At 57.5% G+C, this 23,328-nt stretch overlaps 2 protein-coding genes across 2 annotated transcripts; both read left to right on the forward strand.

Annotated features, from left to right (window-relative positions):
- Positions 1–7,617: 7,617 nt before the first annotated feature.
- LOC144741223 (guanosine-3',5'-bis(diphosphate) 3'-pyrophosphohydrolase MESH1-like) lies at positions 7,618–17,075 on the forward strand. Its single transcript, XM_078623820.1, is given in 7 exon segments — positions 7,618–7,696; positions 8,541–8,614; positions 8,616–8,736; positions 9,982–10,037; positions 11,346–11,468; positions 13,431–13,548; positions 15,353–17,075. Coding segments are annotated over 6 exon segments (657 nt in total). The 5' UTR covers positions 7,618–7,696; positions 8,541–8,569; the 3' UTR covers positions 15,547–17,075.
- A 1,098-nt stretch (positions 17,076–18,173) lies between these two features.
- VPS36 (vacuolar protein sorting 36 homolog) lies at positions 18,174–22,560 on the forward strand. Its single transcript, XM_078623824.1, has 3 exons — positions 18,174–18,378; positions 19,562–19,630; positions 22,463–22,560. The coding sequence occupies exons 1-3, from the start codon at positions 18,283–18,285 to the stop codon at positions 22,538–22,540; spliced, it is 243 nt and encodes an 80-aa protein (XP_078479950.1). The 5' UTR covers positions 18,174–18,282; the 3' UTR covers positions 22,541–22,560.
- The last annotated feature ends 768 nt before the right edge of the window (positions 22,561–23,328 follow it).

A 23,328-nucleotide genomic window follows, 5' to 3' on the forward strand; every position in this document is an offset into this window, starting at 1 on the left:
AACAACACACTCACCCACTCACCCCAACAACAACACACTCACCCACTCACCCCAACAACAACACACTCACCCACTCACCCCAACAACAACACACTCACCCCACTCACCCACTCACCCCAACAACAACACACTCACCCACTCACCCACTCACCCCAACAACAACACACTCATCCACTCACCCCAACAACAACACACTCACCCACTCACCCCAACAACAACACACTCACCCACTCACCCACTCACCCCCAACAACAACACACTCACCCACTCACCCCAACAACAACCACCCCACAACAACACACCACCACTCACCCCAACAACAACACATCACCCACTCACCCACCACCACACACTCACCCACTCACCCCAACAACAACACACTCACCCACTCACCCACTCACCCCAACAACAACACACTCACCCACTCACCCCAACAACACACACTCACCCACTCACCCACTCACCCCAACAACACACTCACCCATTCACCCCAACAACACACTCACCCATCACCCCAACAACACACCACCCACTCACCCACTCACCCAACACACACTCACCCACTCACCCCAACAACACACACTCACCCACTCACCCCAACAACAACACACTCACCACTCACCCCAACAACACACTCACCCACTCACCCACTCACCCCCAACACAACACACTCACCCACTCACTCCCCACTCACCCCAACACAACACACTCACCCACTCACCCCAACAACACACTCACCCACTCACCCCAACAACACACTCACCCACTCACTCCCAACAACAACACACACTCACCCACCACCCCCAACAACAACACACTCCCCACTCACCCCAACACCAACACACTCACCCCAACACACACACTCACCCAACAACAACACACTCACCCCAACACACACACTCACCCACTCACCCACTCACCCCAACAACAACACACTCACCCACTCACCCCAACAACAACACACTCACCCACTCACCCCAACAACAACACACTCACCCCAACAACACACACTCACCCACTCACCCACTCACGCCCAACAACAACACACTCACCCACTCACCCCAACAACAACACACTCACCCAACAACAACACACTCACCCAACAACAACACACTCACCCACTCACCCCAACAACAACACACTCACCCCAACAACAACATACTCACCCACTCACCCACTCACCCCAACAACAACACACTCACCCTCACCCCAACAACACACTCACCCACTCACCCCAACAACCAACACACTCACCCACTCACCTCGAAGAACACCTTTTCTGGTACAACTGGGAGGAGGTTAGTGGAGGAGGTGGAGGAGGAGGTGGTGATGGAGGTGGTGATGGTGGAGGTGGTGATGGAGGAGGTGGTGATGGAGGTGGTGATGGAGGTGGTGATGGTGGAGGTGGTGATGGAGGAGGTGGTGATGGTGGAGGTGGTGATGGAGGTGATGGATAACGACACGAACAAGTCGCAAGCTTTGACTGAGCAAGTTGAGAGAGGGAATGAGAGAGAGTCACAGATTGAGAGACTTCCCACGCTCTGGGAATTCCCCCGCGGAAGACTCAGACCCGGTCACCATCGCCCGCTCGGCCACTGGGTGGCGCTGCGAACCTAAACATAGCATCAGCCGAAGCCAGGAGATGTTGACTACCTCGCCTCGTGCACAGGAGGTCGTGGGTTCAATCCCAGGCACTGAGAGATGTTGACTACCTCGCCTGGTACACAGGAGGTCGTGGGTTCAATCCCAGACCTTGAGATGTTGACTACCTCGCCTGGTGCGCAGGAGGTCGTGGGTTCTATCTCAGACACTGAGAGATGTTGACTACCTCGCCTGGTGCGCAGGAGGGTCGTGGGGTTCAATCCCAGACACTGAGAGATGTTGACTACCTCGCCTGGTACACAGGAGGTCGTGGGTTCTATCTCAGACACTGAGAGATGTTGACTACCTCGCCTGGTGCGCAGGAGGTCGTGGGTTCAATCCAGACACTGAGAGATGTTGACTACCTCGCCTGGTGCACAGGAGGTCGTGGGTTCAATCCCAGACCCTGAGAGATGTTGACTACCTCGCCTGGTACGCAGGAGGTCGTGGGTTCTATCTCAGACACTGAGAGATGTTGACTACCTCGCCTGGTACGCAGGAGGTCGTGGGTTCAATCCAGACACTGAGAGATGTTGACTACCTCGCCTGGTGCACAGGAGGTCGTGGGTTCAATCCCAGACGCTGAGAGATGTTGACTACCTCGCCTGGTACACAGGAGGTCGTGGGTTCAATCCCAGACCTTGAGAGATGTTGACTACCTCGCCTGGTGCGCAGGAGGTCGTGGGTTCTATCTCAGACACTGAGAGATGTTGACTACCTCGTCTGGTGCGCAGGAGGTCGTGGGTTCAATCCCAGACACTGAGAGATGTTGACTACCTCGCCTGGTACACAGGAGGTCGTGGGTTCTATCTCAGACACTGAGAGATGTTGACTACCTCGCCTGGTACACAGGAGGTCGTGGGTTCAATCCCAGACACTGAGAGATGTTTGACTACCTCGCCTGGTACACAGGAGGTCGTGGGTTCTATCTCAGACACTGAGAGATGTTGACTACCTCGCCTGGTGCGCAGGAGGTCGTGGGTTCAATCCCAGACACTGAGAGATGTTGACTACCTCGCCTGGTGCACAGGAGGTCGTGGGTTCAATCCCAGACACTGAGAGATGTTGACTACCTCGCCTGGTGCACAGGAGGTCGTGGGTTCAATCCCAGACACTGAGAGATGTTGACTACCTCGCCTGGTGCACAGGAGGTCGTGGGTTCAATCCCAGACACTGAGAGATGTTGACTACCTCGCCTGGTGCACAGGAGGTCGTGGGTTCAATCCCAGACGCTGAGAGATGTTGACTAGCTCGCCTGGTGCGCAGGAGGTCGTGGGTTCAATCCCAGACACTGAGAGATGTTGACTACCTCGCCTGGTACACAGGAGGTCGTGGGTTCAATCCCAGACACTGAGAGATGTTGACTACCTCGCCTGGTGCACAGGAGGTCGTGGGTTCAATCCCAGACCTTGAGAGATGTTGACTACCTCGCCTGGTACGCAGGAGGTCGTGGGTTCTATCCCAGACACTGAGAGATGTTGACTACCTCGCCTGGTGCACAGGAGGTCGTGGGTTCAATCCCAGACACTGAGAGATGTTGACTACCTCGCCTGGTGCACAGGAGGTCGTGGGTTCAATCCCAGACACTGAGAGATGTTGACTACCTCGCCTGGTACACAGGAGGTCGTGGGTTCAATCCCAGACACTGAGAGATGTTGACTACCTCGCCTGGTGCACAGGAGGTCGTGGGTTCAATCCCAGACACTGAGAGATGTTGACTACCTCGCCTGGTGCACAGGAGGTCGTGGGTTCAATCCCAGACACTGAGAGATGTTGACTACCTCGCCTGGTGCACAGGAGGTCGTGGGTTCAATCCCAGACCCTGAGAGATGTTGACTACCTCGCCTGGTACACAGGAGGTCGTGGGTTCAATCCCACACACTGAGAGATGTTGACAACCTCGCCTGCTACACAGGAGGTCGTGGGTTCTATCTCAGACACTGAGAGATGTTGACTACCTCGCCTGGTGCGCAGGAGGTCGTGGGTTCAATCCCAGACACTGAGAGATGTTGACTACCTCGCCTGGTGCACAGGAGGTCGTGGGTTCAATCCCAGACACTGAGAGATGTTGACTACCTCGCCTGGTGCACAGGAGGTCGTGGGTTCAATCCCAGACGCTGAGAGATGTTGACTACCTCGCCTGGTACACAGGAGGTCGTGGGTTCAATCCCAGACACTGAGAGATGTTGACTACCTCGCCTGGTGCACAGGAGGTCGTGGGTTCAATCCCAGACCTTGAGAGATGTTGACTACCTCGCCTGGTACGCAGGAGGTCGTGGGTTCTATCCCAGACACTGAGAGATGTTGACTACCTCGCCTGGTGCACAGGAGGTCGTGGGTTCAATCCCAGACACTGAGAGATGTTGACTACCTCGCCTGGTGCACAGGAGGTCGTGGGTTCAATCCCAGACACTGAGAGATGTTGACTACCTCGCCTGGTACACAGGAGGTCGTGGGTTCAATCCCAGACACTGAGAGATGTTGACTACCTCGCCTGGTGCACAGGAGGTCGTGGGTTCAATCCCAGACACTGAGAGATGTTGACTACCTCGCCTGGTGCACAGGAGGTCGTGGGTTCAATCCCAGACACTGAGAGATGTTGACTACCTCGCCTGGTGCACAGGAGGTCGTGGGTTCAATCCCAGACCCTGAGAGATGTTGACTACCTCGCCTGGTACACAGGAGGTCGTGGGTTCAATCCCACACACTGAGAGATGTTGACTACCTCGCCTGGTACGCAGGAGGTCGTGGGTTCTATCTCAGACACTGAGAGATGTTGACTACCTCGCCTGCTACACAGGAGGTCGTGGGTTCAATCCCAGACACTGAGAGATGTTGACTACCTCGCCTGGTACGCAGGAGGTCGTGGGTTCTTTCTCAGACACTGAGAGATGTTGACTACCTCGCCTGGTGCGCAGGAGGTCGTGGGTTCAATCCCAGACACTGAGAGATGTTGACTACCTCGCCTGGTACGCAGGAGGTCGTGGGTTCAATCCCAGACCCTGAGAGATGTTGACTACCTCGCCTGGTACACAGGAAGTCGTGGGTTCTTCCTCTGTGTGATGAGTCTATGGGTCTCTGTGTGGTGAGTCTATGGGTCTCTGTGTGGTGAGTCTATGGGTCTCTGTGTGGTGAGTCTATGGGTCTCTGTGTGGTGAGTCTATGGGTCTCTGTGTGGTGAGTCTATGGGTCTCTGTGTGATGAGTCTATGGCTCTCTGTGTGGTGAGTCTATGGCTCTCTGTGTGAGTCTATGGCTCTCTGTGTGGTGAGTCTATGGCTCTCTGTGTGATGAGTCTATGGCTCTCTGTGTGAGTCTATGGCTCTCTGTGTGGTGAGTCTATGGCTCTCTGTGTGGTGAGTCTATGGCTCTCTGTGTGATGGGTCTCTGTGTGATGAGTCTATGGCTCTCTGTGTGTTGAGTCTATGGCTCTCTGTGTTGTGAGTCTATGGCTCTCTGTGTGGTGAGTCTATGGCTCTCTGTGTGGTGAGTCTATGGGACTCTGTGTGGTGAGTCTATGGGTCTCTGTGTGGTGAGTCTATGACTATCTGTGTGATGAGTCTATGGGTCTCTGTGTGGTGAGTCTATGGCTCTCTGTGTGAGTCTATGGGTCTCTGTGTGATGAGTCTATGGCTCTCTGTGTGGTGAGTCTATGGCTCTCTGTGTGGTGAGTCTATGGGTCTCTGTGTGATGAGTCTATGGCTCTCTGTGTGGTGAGTCTATGGCTCTCTGTGTTGTGAGTCTATGGCTCTCTGTGTGATGAGTCTGTGGGTCTCTGCGTGATGAGTCTGTGGGTCTCTGTGTGAGTCTATGGGTCTCTGTGTGATGAGTCGATGGGTCTCTGTGTGATGAGTCTATGGGTCTCTGTGTGATGAGTCTGTGGGTCTCTGTGTGAGTCTATGGGTCTCTGTGTGGTGAGTCTATGGGTCTCTGTGTGATGAGTCTGTGGGTCTCTGTGTGAGTCTATGGGTCTCTGTGTGATGAGTCGATGGGTCTCTGTGTGATGAGTCTGTGGGTCTCTGTGTGATGAGTCTATGGGTCTCTGTGTGATGAGTCTGTGGGTCTCTGTGTGAGTCTATGGGTCTCTGTGTGGTGAGTCTGTGGGTCTCTGTGTGGTGAGTCTATGGGTCTCTGTGTGATGAGTCTGTGGGTCTCTGTGTGAGTCTATGGGTCTCTGTGTGGTGAGTCTGTGGGTCTCTGTGTGGTGAGTCTATGGGTCTCTGCGTGGTGAGTCTATGGGTCTCTGCGTGGTGAGTCTATGGGTCTCTGTGTGATGAGTCTATGGGTCTCTGTGTGGTGAGTCTATGGGTCTCTGTGTGATGAGTCGATGGGTCTCTGTGTGGTGAGTCTATGGGTCTCTGTGTGATGAGTCTATGGGTCTCTGTGTGGTGAGTCTATGGGTCTCTGTGTGATGAGTCGATGGGTCTCTGTGTGATGAGTCTATGGGTCTCTGTGTGGTGAGTCTATGGGTCTCTGTGTGATGAGTCTATGGGTCTCTGTGTGATGAGTCTATGGGTCTCTGTGTGGTGAGTCTATGGGTCTCTGTGTGATGAGTCTATGGGTCTCTGTGTGATGAGTCTATGGGTCTCTGTGTGATGAGTCTATGGGTCTGATACAAAATAAATTCATAAAAATTAGTTGATCATTTCCTTAAACAATTTAGTTTTAATAGTTTAGTAATTTAGGCAGCCGTTGCTAGGCAACCCATCACTTTGCCGGCTGGGTTGCGCCTACGCCTATCCGTAGTAGCATTTACAGACACGCCCCTCCCATTTACTCGGTTCCCATTGGAGGGTTGCCGGTGGTGGGGGCGTCAACGCCGGAGGGGTTTTGAAACTCGTAGTCCGGTTAAGCGCCTCCGTTGAGTGACGTCAACCGGAAGTGTGTGAGGGTCAATCGCTAGCAGCACTTGCCCCAACAGTCTGGTAAGGCTATACGGGGGATCTTTGTCTGTGTGTGTGTGTCTGTGTGTGTGTATCTGTGCGTATATTTGTGTGTGTGGGTGTCTGTGTGTTTGTCTCTGTGTGTGTGTCTGTGTGTGTGTGTCTGTGTGTGTGTCTGTGTGTGTATGTCTGTGTGTGTCTGTGTGTGTGTCTGTGTGTGTGCGTGTGTGTGTCTGTGTGTGTGCGTGTGTGTGTCTGTGTGTGTGTCTGTGTGTGTGTCTGTGTGTGTGTCTGTGTGTGTGCGTGTGTGTGTGCGTGTGTGTCTGTGTGTGTCTGTGTGTGTGCGTGTGTGTGTGCGTGTGTGTGTCTGTGTGTGTGTCGTGTGTGTGTGTCTGTGTGTGTGTCTGTGTGTGTGTCTCTGTGTGTGTGTGTGTCTGTGTGTGTGTGTCTGTGTGTGTGGTGTCTGTGTGTGTGTATCTGTGTGTGTGTGTATGTGTCTGTGTGTGGGTGTCTGTGTGTGTGTCTCTGTGTGTGTGTCTGCGTGTGTGTCTGTGTGTGTGGTGTCTGTGTGTTTGTGTGTCTGTGTGTGTGTCTCTGTGTGTCTCTGTGTGTGTCTGTGTGTGTGTGTCTCTGTGTGTCTCTGTGTGTGTGGTGTCTGTGTGTGTGGGTGTCTGTGTGTGCATCTATCGCGAGCAGCACTTGCCCCAACAGTCTGGTAAGGTTATACGGGGGATCTTTGTCTGTGTGTGTGTGTGTCTGTGCGTGTGTGTCTGTGGGTGTCTGTGTGTGTATCTATGTGTGTCTGTCTGTGTGTGTGGGTGTTGTCTGTGTGTGTATCTGTGTGTGTGTCTCTGTGTGTGTGGGTGTCTGTGTGGGTGTCTGTGTGTGTATCTGTGTGTGTGTCTATCTGTGTGTGGGTGTCTGTCTGTGTCTGTGTGGGTGTCTGTGGGTCTGTGTGTGTTTGTGTGTCTGTGTGTGGGTGTCTGTGTGTCTCTGTGTGTATCTGCCTGTGTGTTTGTGTGTGGGTCTGTGTGTGTTTGTGTATCTGTGTGTGTGTCTGTGTGTGTGGATGTCTGTGTGTCTGTGTGTGTGTGTCTGTGTGTGAGGGTGTCTGTGTGTGTGGGTGTCTGTGTGTGTGGGTCAATCGCTAACAGCACTTGCCCCAACAGTCTGGTAAGGCTATACGGGGGATCTTTGTCTGTGTTTGTGTCTATGTGTGTCTGTGTGTATGTGTCTGTGTGTCTGCCTGTGTGTTTGTGTGTGTGTGTCTGTGTGTGTTTGTGTGTGTGTGTGTGCGTCTGTGTGTCTGTGTGTGTGGTGTCTGTGTGTGTGTCTATCTGTGCCATCACCATCACCACCACTTCCACCATCACCACCACCACTGCCACCACGACCATCACCACCACTTCCACCACCACCACCGCCACCATCACCACCACCACCACAGCCATCACCACCACCACAGCCACCACCACCACCACCACAGCCATCACCACCACCATCATCACCACCACCACCACAGCCATCACCACCACCACCACCATCATCACCACCATCACCACCGCCATCACCAACACCACCACAGCCATCAACATCACCGCCATCACCACCGCCGCCACCACCATCACCACCGCTACCACCGCTGCAATTTTGAAGGCCGCTGACGACGACCGATTTGATTTTGCCTCTTCCCCCCCCCACCAAAGTGGAATTCCCACTTTGGGCCTTCGTCAAGATGTCAACCACCGGCACCACCGCCACCACCGCCACCACCACCGCCGCAGGCATCACCACCACCACCACCATCATCACCACCACCACAGCCATCACCACCACCACAGCCATCACCACCATCATCACCACCATCACCACCGCCATGACCAACACCACCACAGACATCATCACCACCGCCATCACCACCATCGCCACCCGCCATCACCACCGCTACCACCGCTGCAATTTTGAATGCCGATGACGACGACCGATTTGATTTTGCCTTTTTTCCTCCCCACCAAAGTGGAATTCCCACTTTGGGCCATCGTCAAGATGTCAACCACCGCCACCACCGCCACCACCACCGCCACCGCCACCCGCCACCGCCACCACCACCGCCGCCGCTGCAATCTTGAAGGCCGCTGACTTTGCCGCCCAGAAGCACCGTGACCAACGGCGCAAAGACCCACAGGGGACGCCGTACATCAACCACCCCCTCGGTGCGGGGCACACACAGAGGGGGGAGCCGGGGGGGGGGACATGGTGGGCCCCCTCCCACCACAAACACATGTACAGAGGTGTCTGTACGTGTGTTTGTGCGTGTGTCTGTACGTGTGTGTGTGTGTGTGTATCTGTGTGTGTGTCCCACATTATTTAACATCTATTTCCACCGCGTAGTTCGTGAAGCCTTCAATAGCTGTACCGGAGGAATTTCCATTTGGTACAGATATTATGGGAGGCTGATCGATGCCCGGGTGCGGTCAAGGAATGGCTCCCTATTGGTCAACCACGTTATGTATGCCGATGATCTGGTAATTGCGGCTCACTCAGAGGAGGAGTTGGAGGCGCTGCTGCTAAACCTGGAGCTTGCCACCAAGAGGTGGGGCCTTACCATCAGCCCCACCAAAACTAAGCACCTGCCTGGGTATTTTGTACCATCGGACACTCCACAACTCCCAATCGGTGATGGGGCAGTTGTGCAGAGAGTTTCCCATACCTGGGCAGTGTGCTCATGACCGGCTCCGGTTTAACAGGAGAGGTCTCACTCCGAATCAGTCGAGCGGCAATATCTTTTCATCGGCTGCGTAACGCTGTGTGGAAGCTACCTGGTCTGTCGCTCCGCACGAAGCTTCAGGTCTTCTCGGCCACGGTCATTCCCTCCCTTCTCTACGCTTGCGAAACGTGGACCCCCCTAATGGAGCATCTTCACCGGTTAGAATATTAAGGCTGGCCTGCCTACGATCCATGCTGGGTTTAACCAGGCTGGATTGTGTGAGGAGCTCACAAATCCTTGAAAGATCTGGGCAAAGTCCCATCGGTGAGCTCCTCCGGCAGGCAAGGCTGCGTTGGCTGGGTCATGTAGCCCGCATGCCCAGCCACCGCATGCCCAGCCACCGCATGCCCAGCCACCGCATGCCCAGCCACCGCATGCCCAGCCACCGCATGCCCAGCCACCGCATGCCCAGCCACCGCATGCCCAGCCACCGCATGCCCAGCCACCGCATGCCCAGCCACCGCATGCCCAGCCACCGCATGCCCAGCCACCGCATGCCTAAACAGCTTTTGTTCGGCCGGATCGAGGGGGCTAAACGGGCGCGGCACGGGCTAGAGAAGAGATGGAGTGATGTGGTACAGGAGGATGATGACGACGATGATGATGATGATGACGATGACGACGATGATGACGACGATGATGACGACGATGATGAAGATAATGATGACGATGATGATGATGCCGCCGCTAGGAGTGGCGCACATCCTGAGCGGGGAAGGAGGCGTGGACAACGTCGCTGTGCTGCAGGTCAGTGGCCTGGTGCACCTAGCCTGGTACACACTGCCCCCCCCCCACTGACCCCCCCCCGCTGACCCCGCCCCCCACTGACTCCGCCCCCGCTGACTCCGCCCCCCCGCTGACTCCGCCCCCCACTGACCCCGCCCCCAGGCGGGCCTGCTGCACGACACGCTGACTCCGCCCCCACTGACTCCACCCCCACTGACTCCACCCCCCCGCTGACTCCGCCCCCCACTGACTCCGCCCCCAGGCGGGCCTGCTGCACGACACGCTGACTCTGCCCCCACTGACTCCGCTCCCACTGACTCCGCCCCCACTGACCCCGCCCCCACACTGACCCCGCCCCCCCAGGCGGGCCTGCTGCACGACACGCTGACTCCGCCCCCCGCTGACTCCGCCCCCCACTGACTCCGCCCCCCCAGGCGGGCCTGCTGCACGACACGCTGACTCCGCCCCCCACTGACTCCGCCCCCGCTGACTCCGCCCCCCACTGACCCCGCCCCCAGGCGGGCCTGCTGCACGACACGCTGACTCCGCCCCCCGCTGACCCCGCCCCCCACTGACTCCGCCCCCCCAGGCGGGCCTGCTGCACGACACGCTGACTCCGCCCCCCACTGACTCCGCCCCCGCTGACTCCGCCCCCCACTGACCCCGCCCCCAGGCGGGCCTGCTGCACGACACGCTGACTCCGCCCCCCGCTGACCCCGCCCCCCACTGACTCCGCCCCCCCAGGCGGGCCTGCTGCACGACACGCTGACTCCGCCCCCGCTGACTCCGCCCCCCGCTGACTCCGCCCCCCGCTGACTCCGCCCCCGCTGACTCCGCCCCACACTGACCCCCGCCCCCCCAGGCGGGCCTGCTGCACGACACGCTGACTCCGCCCCCGCTGACTCCGCCCCCCGCTGACTCCGCCCCCGCTGACTCCGCCCCCCGCTGACTCCGCCCCCCACTGACTCCGCCCCCAGGCGGGCCTGCTGCACGACACGCTGACTCCGCCCCCACTGACTCCGCCCCCCGCTGACTCCGCCCCCCCACTGACTCCGCCCCCACTGACTCCGCCCCACACTGACCCCCGCCCCCCCAGGCGGGCCTGCTGCACGACACGCTGACTCCGCCCCCGCTGACTCCGCCCCCCGCTGACTCCGCCCCCGCTGACTCCGCCCCCCGCTGACTCCGCCCCCCACTGACTCCGCCCCCAGGCGGGCCTGCTGCACGACACGCTGACTCCGCCCCCACTGACTCCGCCCCCCGCTGACTCCGCCCCCCCACTGACTCCGCCCCCACTGACTCCGCCCCCCACTGACCCCGCCCCCCCAGGCGGGCCTGCTGCACGACACGCTGGAGGACACGGAGACGTCTCTGGACGAGCTGCTCGACGCCTTCGGCCCCGAGGTGGCCGCCATCGTCAGCCAAGTCTCTGACGACCGCTCGCTCACGCAGGTGAGTCACGTGGTGGGGGGGGGGGGCTCACGTTAGGGGGCGGGGCTTGCTGGAGGGGGCGGGGCTCACGGTAGAGGGCGGGGTTTGCGGGGAGGGGGCGGGGCTCACGGTAGAGGGCGGGGCTTGCTGGAGGGGGCGGGGCTTGCTGGAGGGGGCGGGGCTTGCTGGAGGGGGGCGGGGCTTGCTGGAGGGGGGCGGGGCTTGTAAAGGGGCGGGTGAGGATGACGACGCGGTGGCACTGACAACACCACCAGCTGTGCCAACTCGCTGTGCTTTAGCCGCCCGGCGCTGCGCTCGTTGTTGTGAGCGTCGCTCCTCTGTCCTCAAGGTGCACCTAGCCTGGCACTGCCCCAGTAGCCTCAAGGTGCACCTAGCCTGGCACTGACCCCAGTAGCCTCAAGGTGCACCTAGCCTGGCACTGCCCCCAGTAGCCTCAAGGTGCACCTAGCCTGGCACTGCCCCCAGTAGCCTCAAGGTGCACCTAGCCTGGCACTGACCCCAGTAGCCTCAAGGTGCACCTAGCCTGGCACTGACCCCAGTAGCCTCAAGGTGCACCTAGCCTGGCACTGACCCCAGTAGCCTCAAGGTGCACCTAGCCTGGCACTGACCCCAGTAGCCTCAAGGTGCACCTAGCCTGGCACTGCCCCAGTAGCAGCAGCGTCCTTCACGAGCCTCCTCCTCGGAGGCCGATCTTGAGAAACCACCCCCCCCCCCACCACTCTCCCCCCCACCACCATCCCAACCACCTCCACCACCCCCCCCACCACCCCCCCCACCACCCCCCACCCCCCCACCCCCCCACCACCCCCCCCACCACCACAACCACCCCCCCCACCACCCCCACCGCCCCCACCGCCCCCACCACCCCCACCACCACAACCACCCCCCCCACCACCCCCACCACCCCCACCACCCTCACCACACCCACCACCCCCCACCACCCCCCCCACCCCCAACCCCCCCACCACCACAACCACCCCCCCCCCCACCACCCCCACCACCCCCACCACCCTCACCACACCCACCACCCCCACCACCCCCCCCACCCCCCCCACCACCACAACCACCCCCCCCCCCACCACCCCCACCACCCCCACCACCCTCACCACACCCACCACCCCCACCACCCCCCCCCACCCCCACCCCCCCCCACCACCACAACCACCCCCCCCACCACCCCCACCACCCCCACCACCCTCACCACACCCACCACCCCCCACCACCCCCCCCACCCCCACCCCCCCCACCACCACAACCACCCCCCCCCCACCACCCCCACCACCCCCACCACACCCACCACCCCCACCACCCCCCCCCACCCCCACCCCCCCCCACCACCACAACCACCCCCCCCCCACCACCCTCACCACACCCACCACCCCCACCACCCCCCCCCACCCCCACCCCCCCCACCACCACAACCACCCCCCCCCACCACCCCCACCACCCCCACCACCCTCACCACACCCACCACCCCCACCACCCCCCCCACCCCCACCCCCCCCCACCACCACCCCCACCACCCCCCCCACCCCCACCCCCCCCCCACCACACCCACCACCCCCACCACCCCCCCCACCCCCACCCCCCCCACCACCACAACCACCCCCCCCCCCACCACCCCCACCACCCCCACCACCCTCACCACACCCACCACCCCCCACCACCCCCCCCACCCCCACCCCCCCCCACCACCACAACCACCCCCCCCCCACCACCCCCACCACCCTCACCACACCCACCACCCCCACCACCCCCCCCACCCCCCCCCCCCCGCAACTCCGACCGCCTCCACCACCCCCACCACCCCCCACCACCCCCACCACTCCCCCCCCACCACCCCCCCCCACCACCCCCACCCCCCCCACCACCCCCACCACTCCCCCCCCCCCCCATGACTCTCCCCCTCCCCACCCCCACCCCAACCACCCCCCCCACCACCCCCACCCCCACCCCCCCCAGGCTGAGCGCAAGTCCCAGGCTGTGTTGCGGGCTCCGAGTCTGTCCCCCGGGGCCAAGTCCGTGGCTCTGGCTGACAAAATCTACAACCTGAGAGACCTCAACAGGTGCACCCCACAAGGTGAGCTGGGGGGGGGGGGCAAGGTGAGGGGGGGGGGCACGGGGAGAGTACTGTGTTTACTGTGTGTGTGTACTGTGTGTGTGTGTACTGTGTGTGTGTACTGTGTGTGTGTACTGTGTGTGTGTACTGTGTGTGTGTACTGTGTGTGTGTGTACTGTGTGTGTGTACTGTGTGTGTACTGTGTGTGTGTGTACTGTGTGTGTGTGTACTGTGTGTGTGTGTACTGTGTGTGTGTACTGTGTGTGTGTGTACTGTGTGTGTGTGTACTGTGTGTGTGTGTACTGTGTGTGTACTGTGTGTGTGTACTGTGTGTGTGTACTGTGTGTGTGTACTGTGTGTGTGTACTGTGTGTGTGTACTGTGTGTACTGTGTGTGTGTACTGTGTGTGTGTGCTGTGTGTGTGTGTACTGTGTGTGTGTGTACTGTGTGTACTGTGTGTGTGTACTGTGTGTGTGTGTACTGTGTGTGTGTGTACTGTGTGTGTGTACTGTGTGTGTGTGTACTGTGTGTACTGTGTGTGTGTACTGTGTGTGTGTACTGTGTGTACTGTGTGTGTGTGTACTGTGTGTGTGTGTACTGTGTGTGTGTACTGTGTGTGTGTACTGTACTGTGTGTGTTTACTGTGTGTGTGTACTGTGTGTACTGTGTTTGTGTGTACTGTGTGTACTGTGTGTGTGTACTGTGTGTGTACTGTGTGTGTGTGTACTGTGTGTGTGTACTGTGTGTGTGTACTGTGTGTGTGTGTACTGTCTGTGTGTACTGTGTGTGTGTGTACTGTGTGTGTGTACTGTGTATGTGTACTGTGTGTACTGTGTGTGTGTACTGTGTGTGTACTGTGTGTGTGTACTGTGTGTACTGTGTGTACTGTGTGTGTGTACTGTGTGTACTGTGTGTGTACTGTGTGTGTGTGTGTACTGTGTGTGTGTGTACTGTGTGTACTGTGTGTGTACTGTGTGTGTGTACTGTGTGTGTACTGTGTGTACTGTGTGTGTACTGTGTGTGTACTGTGTGTACTGTGTGTGTACTGTGTGTACTGTGTGTGTACTGTGTGTGTGTGTACTGTGTGTGTACTGTGTGTGTACTGTGTGTACTGTGTGTGTGTACTGTGTGTGTACTGTGCGTGTGTGTGTACTGTGTGTGTACTGTGTGTACTGTGTGTGTACTGTGTGCACTGTGTGTGTGTGTACTGTGTGTACTGTGTGTGTGTACTGTGTGTGTGTACTGTGTGTGTGTACTGTGTGTGTACTGTGCGTGTGTGTGTACTGTGTGTGTGTACTGTGTGTACTGTGTGTGTACTGTGTGTACTGTGTGTGTGTACTGTGTGTGTGTACTGTGTGTGTGTACTGTGTGTGTACTGTGCGTGTGTGTGTACTGTGTGTGTGTACTGTGTGTACTGTGTGTGTACTGTGTGTACTGTGTGTGTGTACTGTGTGTGTGTACTGTGTGTGTGTACTGTGTGTGTACTGTGCGTGTGTGTGTACTGTGTGTGTACTGTGTGCACTGTGTGTGTGTGTACTGTGTGTACTGTGTGTGTGTACTGTGTGTGTGTACTGTGTGTGTGTACTGTGTGTACTGTGTGTGTACTGTGTGTACTGTGTGTGCACTGTGTGTGTGTGTACTGTGTGTACTGTGTGTACTGTGTGTGTGTACTGTGTGTGTACTGTGTGTGTGTACTGTGTGTACTGTGTGTGTACTGTGTGTACTGTGTGTGTACTGTGTGTGTGTACTGTGTGTGTGTACTGTGTGTGCACTGTGTGTGTGTGTACTGTGTGTACTGTGTGTACTGTGTGTGTACTGTGTGCAGGATGGACGGAGGAGCGAGTGCACAAGTACTTTGAGTGGTCTGCGTTGGTGCTGCGTGGGCTGCGAGGGGCCAACGCAGCTCTGGAGCGAGAGATGGACACCTTGCTCAGCCAGCGCGGTGTCGCCACCACCAACACCACCACCACCGCCACCGCCACCACCACCGCCACCACCGCCACCACAACACCACCTTGAACCACCACCACCGCCACCACCACAACACCACCTTGAACCACCACCACCGCCACCACCACAACACCACCTTGAACCACCACCACCGCCACAACACCACCTTGAACCACCACCACCGCCACCACCACAACACCACCTTGAACCACCACCACCGCCACAACACCACCTTGAACCACCACCACCGCCACCACCACAACACCACGTTGAACCACCACCGCCACCACCACAACACCACCTTGAACCACCACCACCACCACAACACCACCTTGAAACACCACCACCGCCACAACACCACCGCCGCCGCCACTAACTTCACTGAAACAAGCAAAGAGTATGAATCCTTGCAGTCACGAAAACTTCAAATCTAGAAGTATGCACAGAAGCAGGGGCGGTTTCTTCATTAGGGCGATTGGGCGACGCACCACCAATGTCATTCAACCACAGAGTCACGCTAGCCGTCACTGTCAGCCTCTGGATATAGTCCAATCAGCGTCATGCTACGTTCTGTGGAGTCACCGCCTCTTTTTGGGCGATTTCACTCCGGCTGAGAATCGCCCCGAGTGTTCCCGTAGACTTACATTCTAAGATGTTTTTTTTCGAACGGCGGGCGCTGCAATGCATTCTCTATGGCTTCCGGGAGGGCTCGCCCTAACGTGCCTACGTCATCATAGGTGCCTACGTCATCATACGTAAGCACGTTTCATCCAACAATATTATTTGTCGCCACCTCGTGGAATCTTTAATAAAATAAACATTAATATTAAAGAAGTGAAGTTGCCTTTACATGCTTAAGCTGTTAATTTATTCATTGCATGGGTGGACCTTATCAATCATCCAGACATTTGCCCCCCCTGAGAGATTTTGCAGGAGCCGCCACTGCACAGAAGGGATGGGTCGACGGTATACACTGGGGAGGGGGGGGGGGTGCGTCCGCTAAGGTGAACAAATTTGGCCGAGGGTCATTGAGGGAAATCCATCTTGGAGCTCCCAGAACCCGCTAGAGAGTTCCAGAAAAGGAGGGGAGGGTGAGGGTGGCCAGGGCAGTAATCTGGCCACGCCAGAGGTCGCAACCGGGAACCCGTACCCGGCTGGGTACCCGGCTGGGTACGGGTAGCCGTTTGCGACCCCTGGTGCGGACGGGTACGGGTAGGCCGTGAGTCACTGGGTGAGTCACCGTTTGTCACTCATTTCCCAACGTCTTGTCTCTTCTCACAATTCAAGTTCCTAGAATCAACCCACCCGCGCCTGCAACATGGCTTCATCCCAGAGGTCGCAATCGGGTACCCGATACCCGTACCCGGCCGGGTAGGGTACGGGTAGGGTACGGGTACGGCCGGGTACGGGTACCCGTTTGCGACCCTGGTGCGGCCGGGTACGGGTAAGGAATCAAAACCCGTTTGCGACCTCTGGGGCACGCTGGGAGCTTAACAGGGGATGAGGGAACGGGGCTTTTGGCTGAATCGGGGCTGTCGTTGCTGTCGTCTCTGTGTTGTATGCGAAGTACAAGTGAAATAAACCAGTGCGTCGACGAAGATCTGGACTTGCGTGTTCATTTACACTATGAGACATCTCCTTTAGCAGTGGCAAAATGTAGTAGTAGGTTTTTACCCTTTAAACTGGTACAAAACTGACACCTTTGTACGAGGCATCGTGTTTGCAATGACCGCAACACAAGCAGTCAAAATGCAAACAAAAAAAACTCTGATAATGATGATGATATGCACTGTCCTTGAAGTTGATTGGTCCACACCCAAGACAGCTTTTCTTAGAGCCTAGTCTCCATTGGTGTTGGACCAGATGACGCCAAAAGGCGTACAACTCAAAGACAGCACACTATCAGAGTATTGAGAGCTCGGGGATAAGCATTTACACTATGAGACATCTCCTTTAGCAGTGGCAAAATGTAGTAGTAGGTTTTTACCCTTGAAACTGGTACAAAAACTGAAACCTTTATACAAGGCATCATGTTTGCAATAACCGCAACACAAGCAGTCAAAATGCAAACAAAAAGAAACAACTCTGATGATGGTAATGATATGCACTGTCCTTGAAGTTGATTGGTCCCTACTTAACATGGCCGCCTGCAAAGTTAACCCATCCCTACCTAACATGGCCGCCTGCAAAGTTAAGCATCCCTAACTAACATGGCCGCCTGCAAAGTTAACCATCCCTAACTAACATGGCCGCCTGCAAAGTTAACCATCCCTACCTAACATAGCTGCCTGCAAAGTTAACCATCCCTACCTAACATGGCGCGCCTGCAAAGTTAACCATCCCTACCTAACATGGCCGCCTTGAAAGTTAACCATCCCTACCTAACATGGCGCGCCTGCAAAGTTAACCATCCCTACCTAACATGGCCGCCTTGAAAGTTAACCATCCCTACCTAACATGGCCGCCTGCAAAGTTAACCCTCCCTACCTAACATGGCCGCCTGCCAAGTTAATTATCCCTACCTAACATGGCCGCCTGCAAAGTTAACCCTCCCTACCTAACATGGCCGCCTGCCAAGTTAATTATCCCTACCTAACATGGCCGCCTTGAAAGTTAACAATCCCTACCTAACATGGCCGCCTGCAAACGTTAACACAACCATCCCTACCTAACATGGCCACCCGTCCGCCGTCACACCTCCCCCCCTACGTAAGATGGCGACCTAGGGCGTCTTTTTTCCGAGCCGTAGCGGATGATCGAGGCTTCTTCCCCAAAACCGACTCCCCTCCACCATATCAACAAAAAATGGACCGCTTCGTGTGGACGAACGGCCTCCTGGAGATGAACGAGACGCTGATCGTCCAACAGCGCGGAGTTCGCCTCTACGACGGAAACGAGAGGGTACGAGAGAGACTGGGAGAGGCGGTAGGCCTTGTCCGGACCCCGGCCTGGCCTAGATTTCCTACCGGCAGGGCGCGCGAGACCCGGCTGGGGGGTGGGGGGTGGAGGGGGGGTCGGGTCGCGATGGTGGTGGTGGTGATGTTGTGCTAACCGTGCGTTCTCGGTGTAGTATAGTGGTGTAGTGTGTAGTGTAGTGTATAGTGTAGTGTATAGTGTAGTGTATAGTGTAGTGTATAGTGTAGTGGTATAGTGTAGTGTATAGTGTAGTGTATAGTGTAGTGTAGTATGTGGTGTATAGTGTAGTGTGTGGTGTAGTGTATAGTGTAGTGTATAGTGTAGTATGTGGTGTAGTGTATAGTGTAGTGTATAGTGTAGTGTATAGTGTAGTGTATAGTGTAGTATGTGGTGTAGTGTATAGTGTAGTGTATAGTGTAGTGTATGGTGTAGTATGTGGTGTAGTATGTAGTGTATAGTGTAGTTTTATAGTAGTGTAATAGTGTAGGGTATAGTAGTGTAGTGTATAGTAGTGGAGTGTATAGTGTAGTGTATAGTGAGTGTATAGTAGTGTAGTACAGTATATAGCAGAGGTGTGGACTCGAGTCATGTGACTTGGACTCGAGTCAGACTCGAGTCATGAATTTGATGACTTGCGACTCGACTTGGACTTGCATAACAATGACTTTGTCCACCTCTGGTATATAGTAGTGTACAGTAGTGGTGATGATGGTAGTGATGACGGTGATGTTGATGGTGGCGATGGTGGTGTTGATGGTGATGTTGATGGTGGTGACTGGTGATATTGATGATAATGGTGGTGATGTTGATGGTGATGATGTTGATGGTGATGGTGTTGATGATGTTGATGATGTTGGTGTTGATGGTGATGATGTTGATGATGTTGATGGTGATGTTGATGTTGGTGATGATGTTGATGGTGTTGATGGTGATGTTGATGATGTTGATGGTGATGTTGATGATGTTGATGGTGATGTTGATGTTGGTGATGATGTTGATGGTGATGTTTATGGTGATGTTGATGGTGATGGTGGTGATATTGATGTTGATGGTGTTGATGGTGATGTTGATGGTGGTGATATTGATGTTGATGGTGTTGATGGTGATGATGATGTTGATGGTGTTGATGGTGATGATGTTCATGGTGGTGATGGTGGTGATGTTCCAGACTGTCTTCGATTCTGGGAATCTGCTGCTCAGCACTCACCGCCTCCTGTGGAGAGATCACAAGAACCCCGTCAGTACCTCCACCTCCTCCACCTCCTCCACCTCCTCCACCTCCTCCTCCACCACCACCACCACCTCCTCCACCTCCTCCCCCTCCTCCACCTCCACCTCCTCCTCCACCACCACCTCCACCACCACCACCTCCACCACCACCACCTCCTCCACCACCTCCTCCACCACCACCTCCTCCACCACCACGTCCTCCTCCACCACCACCTCCTCCACCTCCACTTGCACCTCCACCTGCACCACCTCCTCCACCTCCTCCCCCTCCTCCTCCACCTCCTCCTCCACCTCCTCCCCCTCCACCTCCTCCACCTCCACCTCCACCACCTCCTCCTCCACCTCCACCTCCTCCACCTCCACCACCTCCTCCTCCACCTCCACCTCCTCCTCCACCTCCTCCCCCTCCTCCTCCACCTCCACCTCCTCCACCTCCACCACCTGCACCACCACCTCCTCCACCTCCTCCACCTCCACCTCCACCACCTCCTCCTCCACCTCCTCCACCTCCTCCACCTCCTCCACCTCCTCCTCCTCCACCTCCTCCACCTCCTCCACCTCCTCCACCTCCTCCCCCTCCTCCACCACCTCCACCTCCACCTCCTCCTCCTCCACCTCCTCCTCCACCACCTCCACCACCTCCTCCACCTCCTCCCCCTCCTCCTCCACCTCCTCCCCCTCCACCTCCTCCTCCACCTCCACCTCCTCCACCTCCTCCACCTCCACCTCCACCACCTCCTCCCCCTCCACCTCCACCTCCTCCTCCACCTCCTCCCCCTCCACCTCCTCCACCTCCACCTCCACCTCCTCCGCCACCTGCACCACCTCCTGCACCACCTCCACCACCTGCACAACCTCCTCCTCCACCTCCTCCACCTCCTCCACCTCCACCACCTCCACCTCTTCCACCCTCCTCCTCCACCTCCTCCACCACCTGCACCACCTCCTGCACCACCTCCACCACCTGCACCACCTCCTCCTCCACCTCCTCCACCTCCACCTCCACCACCTGCACCACCTCCACCACCTGCACCACCTCCTCCTCCACCTCCTCCACCTCCTCCTCCACCTCCTCCACCACCTGCACCACCTCCACCACCTGCACCACCTCCTCCTCCACCTCCTCCACCTCCACCACCTCCTCCTCCACCTCCTCCACCACCTGCACCACCTCCACCACCTGCACCACCTCCACCACCTGCACCACCTCCTCCTCCACCTCCTCCACCTCCACCTCCTCCACCTCCTCCTCCACCTCCTCCACCACCTGCACCACCTCCACCACCTGCACCACCTCCACCACCTGCACCACCTCCTCCTCCACCTCCTCCACCTCCACCACCTCCTCCTCCACCTCCTCCTCCACCTCCTCCACCTCCACCACCTCCTCCTCCACCACCTGCACCACCACCTCCTCCACCTCCTCCACCTCCTGCACCACCTCCACCTCCTCCTGCACCTCCACCTACACCACCACCTCTTCCACCCTCCTCCTCCACCTCCTCCACCTCTTCCACCTCCACCACCTCCTCCACCACCTCCTCCTCCACCTCCTCCTCCACCTCCACCACCTCCACCTCCTCCACCACCTCCTCCACCACCTCCTCCACCTTCACCTCCACCACCTCCCCCACCTTCACCTCCACCTCCACCACCTCCTCCACCACTCCTCCTCCACCTCCTCCTCCACCTCCACCACCTCCACCTCCTCCACCACCTCCTCCACCACCTCCTCCTCCACCTCCTCCACCACCTCCTCCACCTTCACCTCCACCACCTCCCCCACCTTCACCTCCACCACCTCCACCTCCTCCACCACCTCCTCCACCACCTCCTCCACCACCTCCTCCTCCACCTGCACCACCTCTTCCACCACCTCCCCCACCTCCACCTCCTCCCCTCCTCCACCTCCTCCACCTCCACCACCTCCACCTCCACCTGCCACCACCTCCTCCACCACCTCCTCCTCCACCACCTCCACCTCCTCCCCCTCCTCCACCTCCTCCACCTCCACCACCACCTCCACCTCCACCACCTCCACCTCCTCCCCCTCCTCCCCTCCAGCACCTCCACCACCACCCCTCCTCCACCTCCTCCACCACCACCCCCTCCTCCACCACCTCCACCTCCTCCACCTCCTCACTGTTCGTGGGTGAGTGGGTGAGTGAGTGGGTGGGTGAGTGAGTGAGTGGGTGGGTGAGTGAGTGGGTGGGTGAGTGAGTGGAGGGTGGGTGAGTGAGTGGTTGGGTGAGTGGGTGGGTGAGTGAGTGGTTGAGTGGGGGGTTGGGTGAGTGAGCGGGTGGGTGGGTGGGCAGGTGAGTGAGTGAGCGGGTGGGTAAGTGGGCGGGTGAGTGAGTGAGTGGGTGGGTGAAGGAGTGGGTGGGTGGGTGAGTGAGTGGGTCGGTGGGTGAGTGGTTGAGTGGGTGGGTGGGTGAGTGAGTGGAGGGGTGAGTGGGTGAGTGAGTGGGTGAGTGGGTGGGTGAGTGAGTGGTTGAGTGGGGGGTTGGGTGAGTGAGCGGGTGGGTGGGGTGGGCAGGTGAGTGAGTGAGCGGGTGGGTGAAGGAGTGGGTGGGTGGGTGGGTGAGTGGGTGGGTGAGCGAGTGGGTGGGCGAGCGAGTGGGTGGGTGAGCGAGTGGGTGGGCGAGCGGATGGGTGAGTGAGCAGGTGGGTGGGCGGGCGAGCGGGCGAGTGGGCGGGTGGGCGAGCGAGTGGGCGAGCGAGTTGGTGGGTGCAACCGCCATCACCACCACCACCACCATCACAGCCCTGCTTCTCGCTAGCAGCACTTGCCCCAACAGTCTGCCAAGGCTACACGGGGGACCTTTGTCTGTGTGTGCAGGAGTGCGTCATCGGACTCTCCCTCTCCCTCGTCCTCTCCGTCGAGGAGGAGCTGCCCCCGCTCATCAGCAACAGGTGACGTCACCGTGACGTCACCATGACGTCATGCGACGTTAATGTGATGTCGCCGTGACGTCACCCACGACGTCACCGTGACGTCATGTGACGTTAATGTGATGTCGCCGTGACGTCACCACGACGTCAACGTGACGTCATGTGACGTTAATGTGATGTCGCCGTGACGTCACCACGACGTCACCGTGACGTCATGTGACGTTAATGTGACGTCGCCGTGACGTCGCCGTGACTCCCACCGTCGTCACCGTCGCTGCAAATCACTCCCTCTGCAGCCACCGTCATCATCGTCATCGTCATCATCGTCACCATCATCGTCATCACCGTCATCATCATCATCGTCATCACCGTCATCATCATCATCGTCATCATCGTCATCATCATCGTCATCACCGTCATCATCATCATCGTCATCATCGTCATCATCATCGTCATCACCGTCATCATCGTCATCACCGTCATCAATCATCATCGTCATCACCGTCATCATCATCATCGTCATCATCGTCATCATCGTCACCGTCATCGTCATCATCATCGTCATCATCATCGTCATCATCGTCATCATCATCATCGTCATCATCGTCATCGTCATCATCGTCATCGTCATCATCGTCATCATCGTCATCGTCATCATCGTCATCGTCATCATCGTCATCATCGTCATCATCATCATCGTCATCATCATCATCGTCATCGTCGTCATCGTCATCATCGTCATCATCGTCATCGTCATCATCATCATCGTCATCATCATCATCGTCATCATCGTCATCATCATCATCGTCATCA

Source organism: Lampetra planeri, unplaced genomic scaffold (assembly GCF_965212315.1).
Source record: "Lampetra planeri unplaced genomic scaffold, kcLamPlan1.2.h2 scaffold_478, whole genome shotgun sequence".
Taxonomy (NCBI): Eukaryota; Metazoa; Chordata; class Hyperoartia; order Petromyzontiformes; family Petromyzontidae; genus Lampetra; species Lampetra planeri.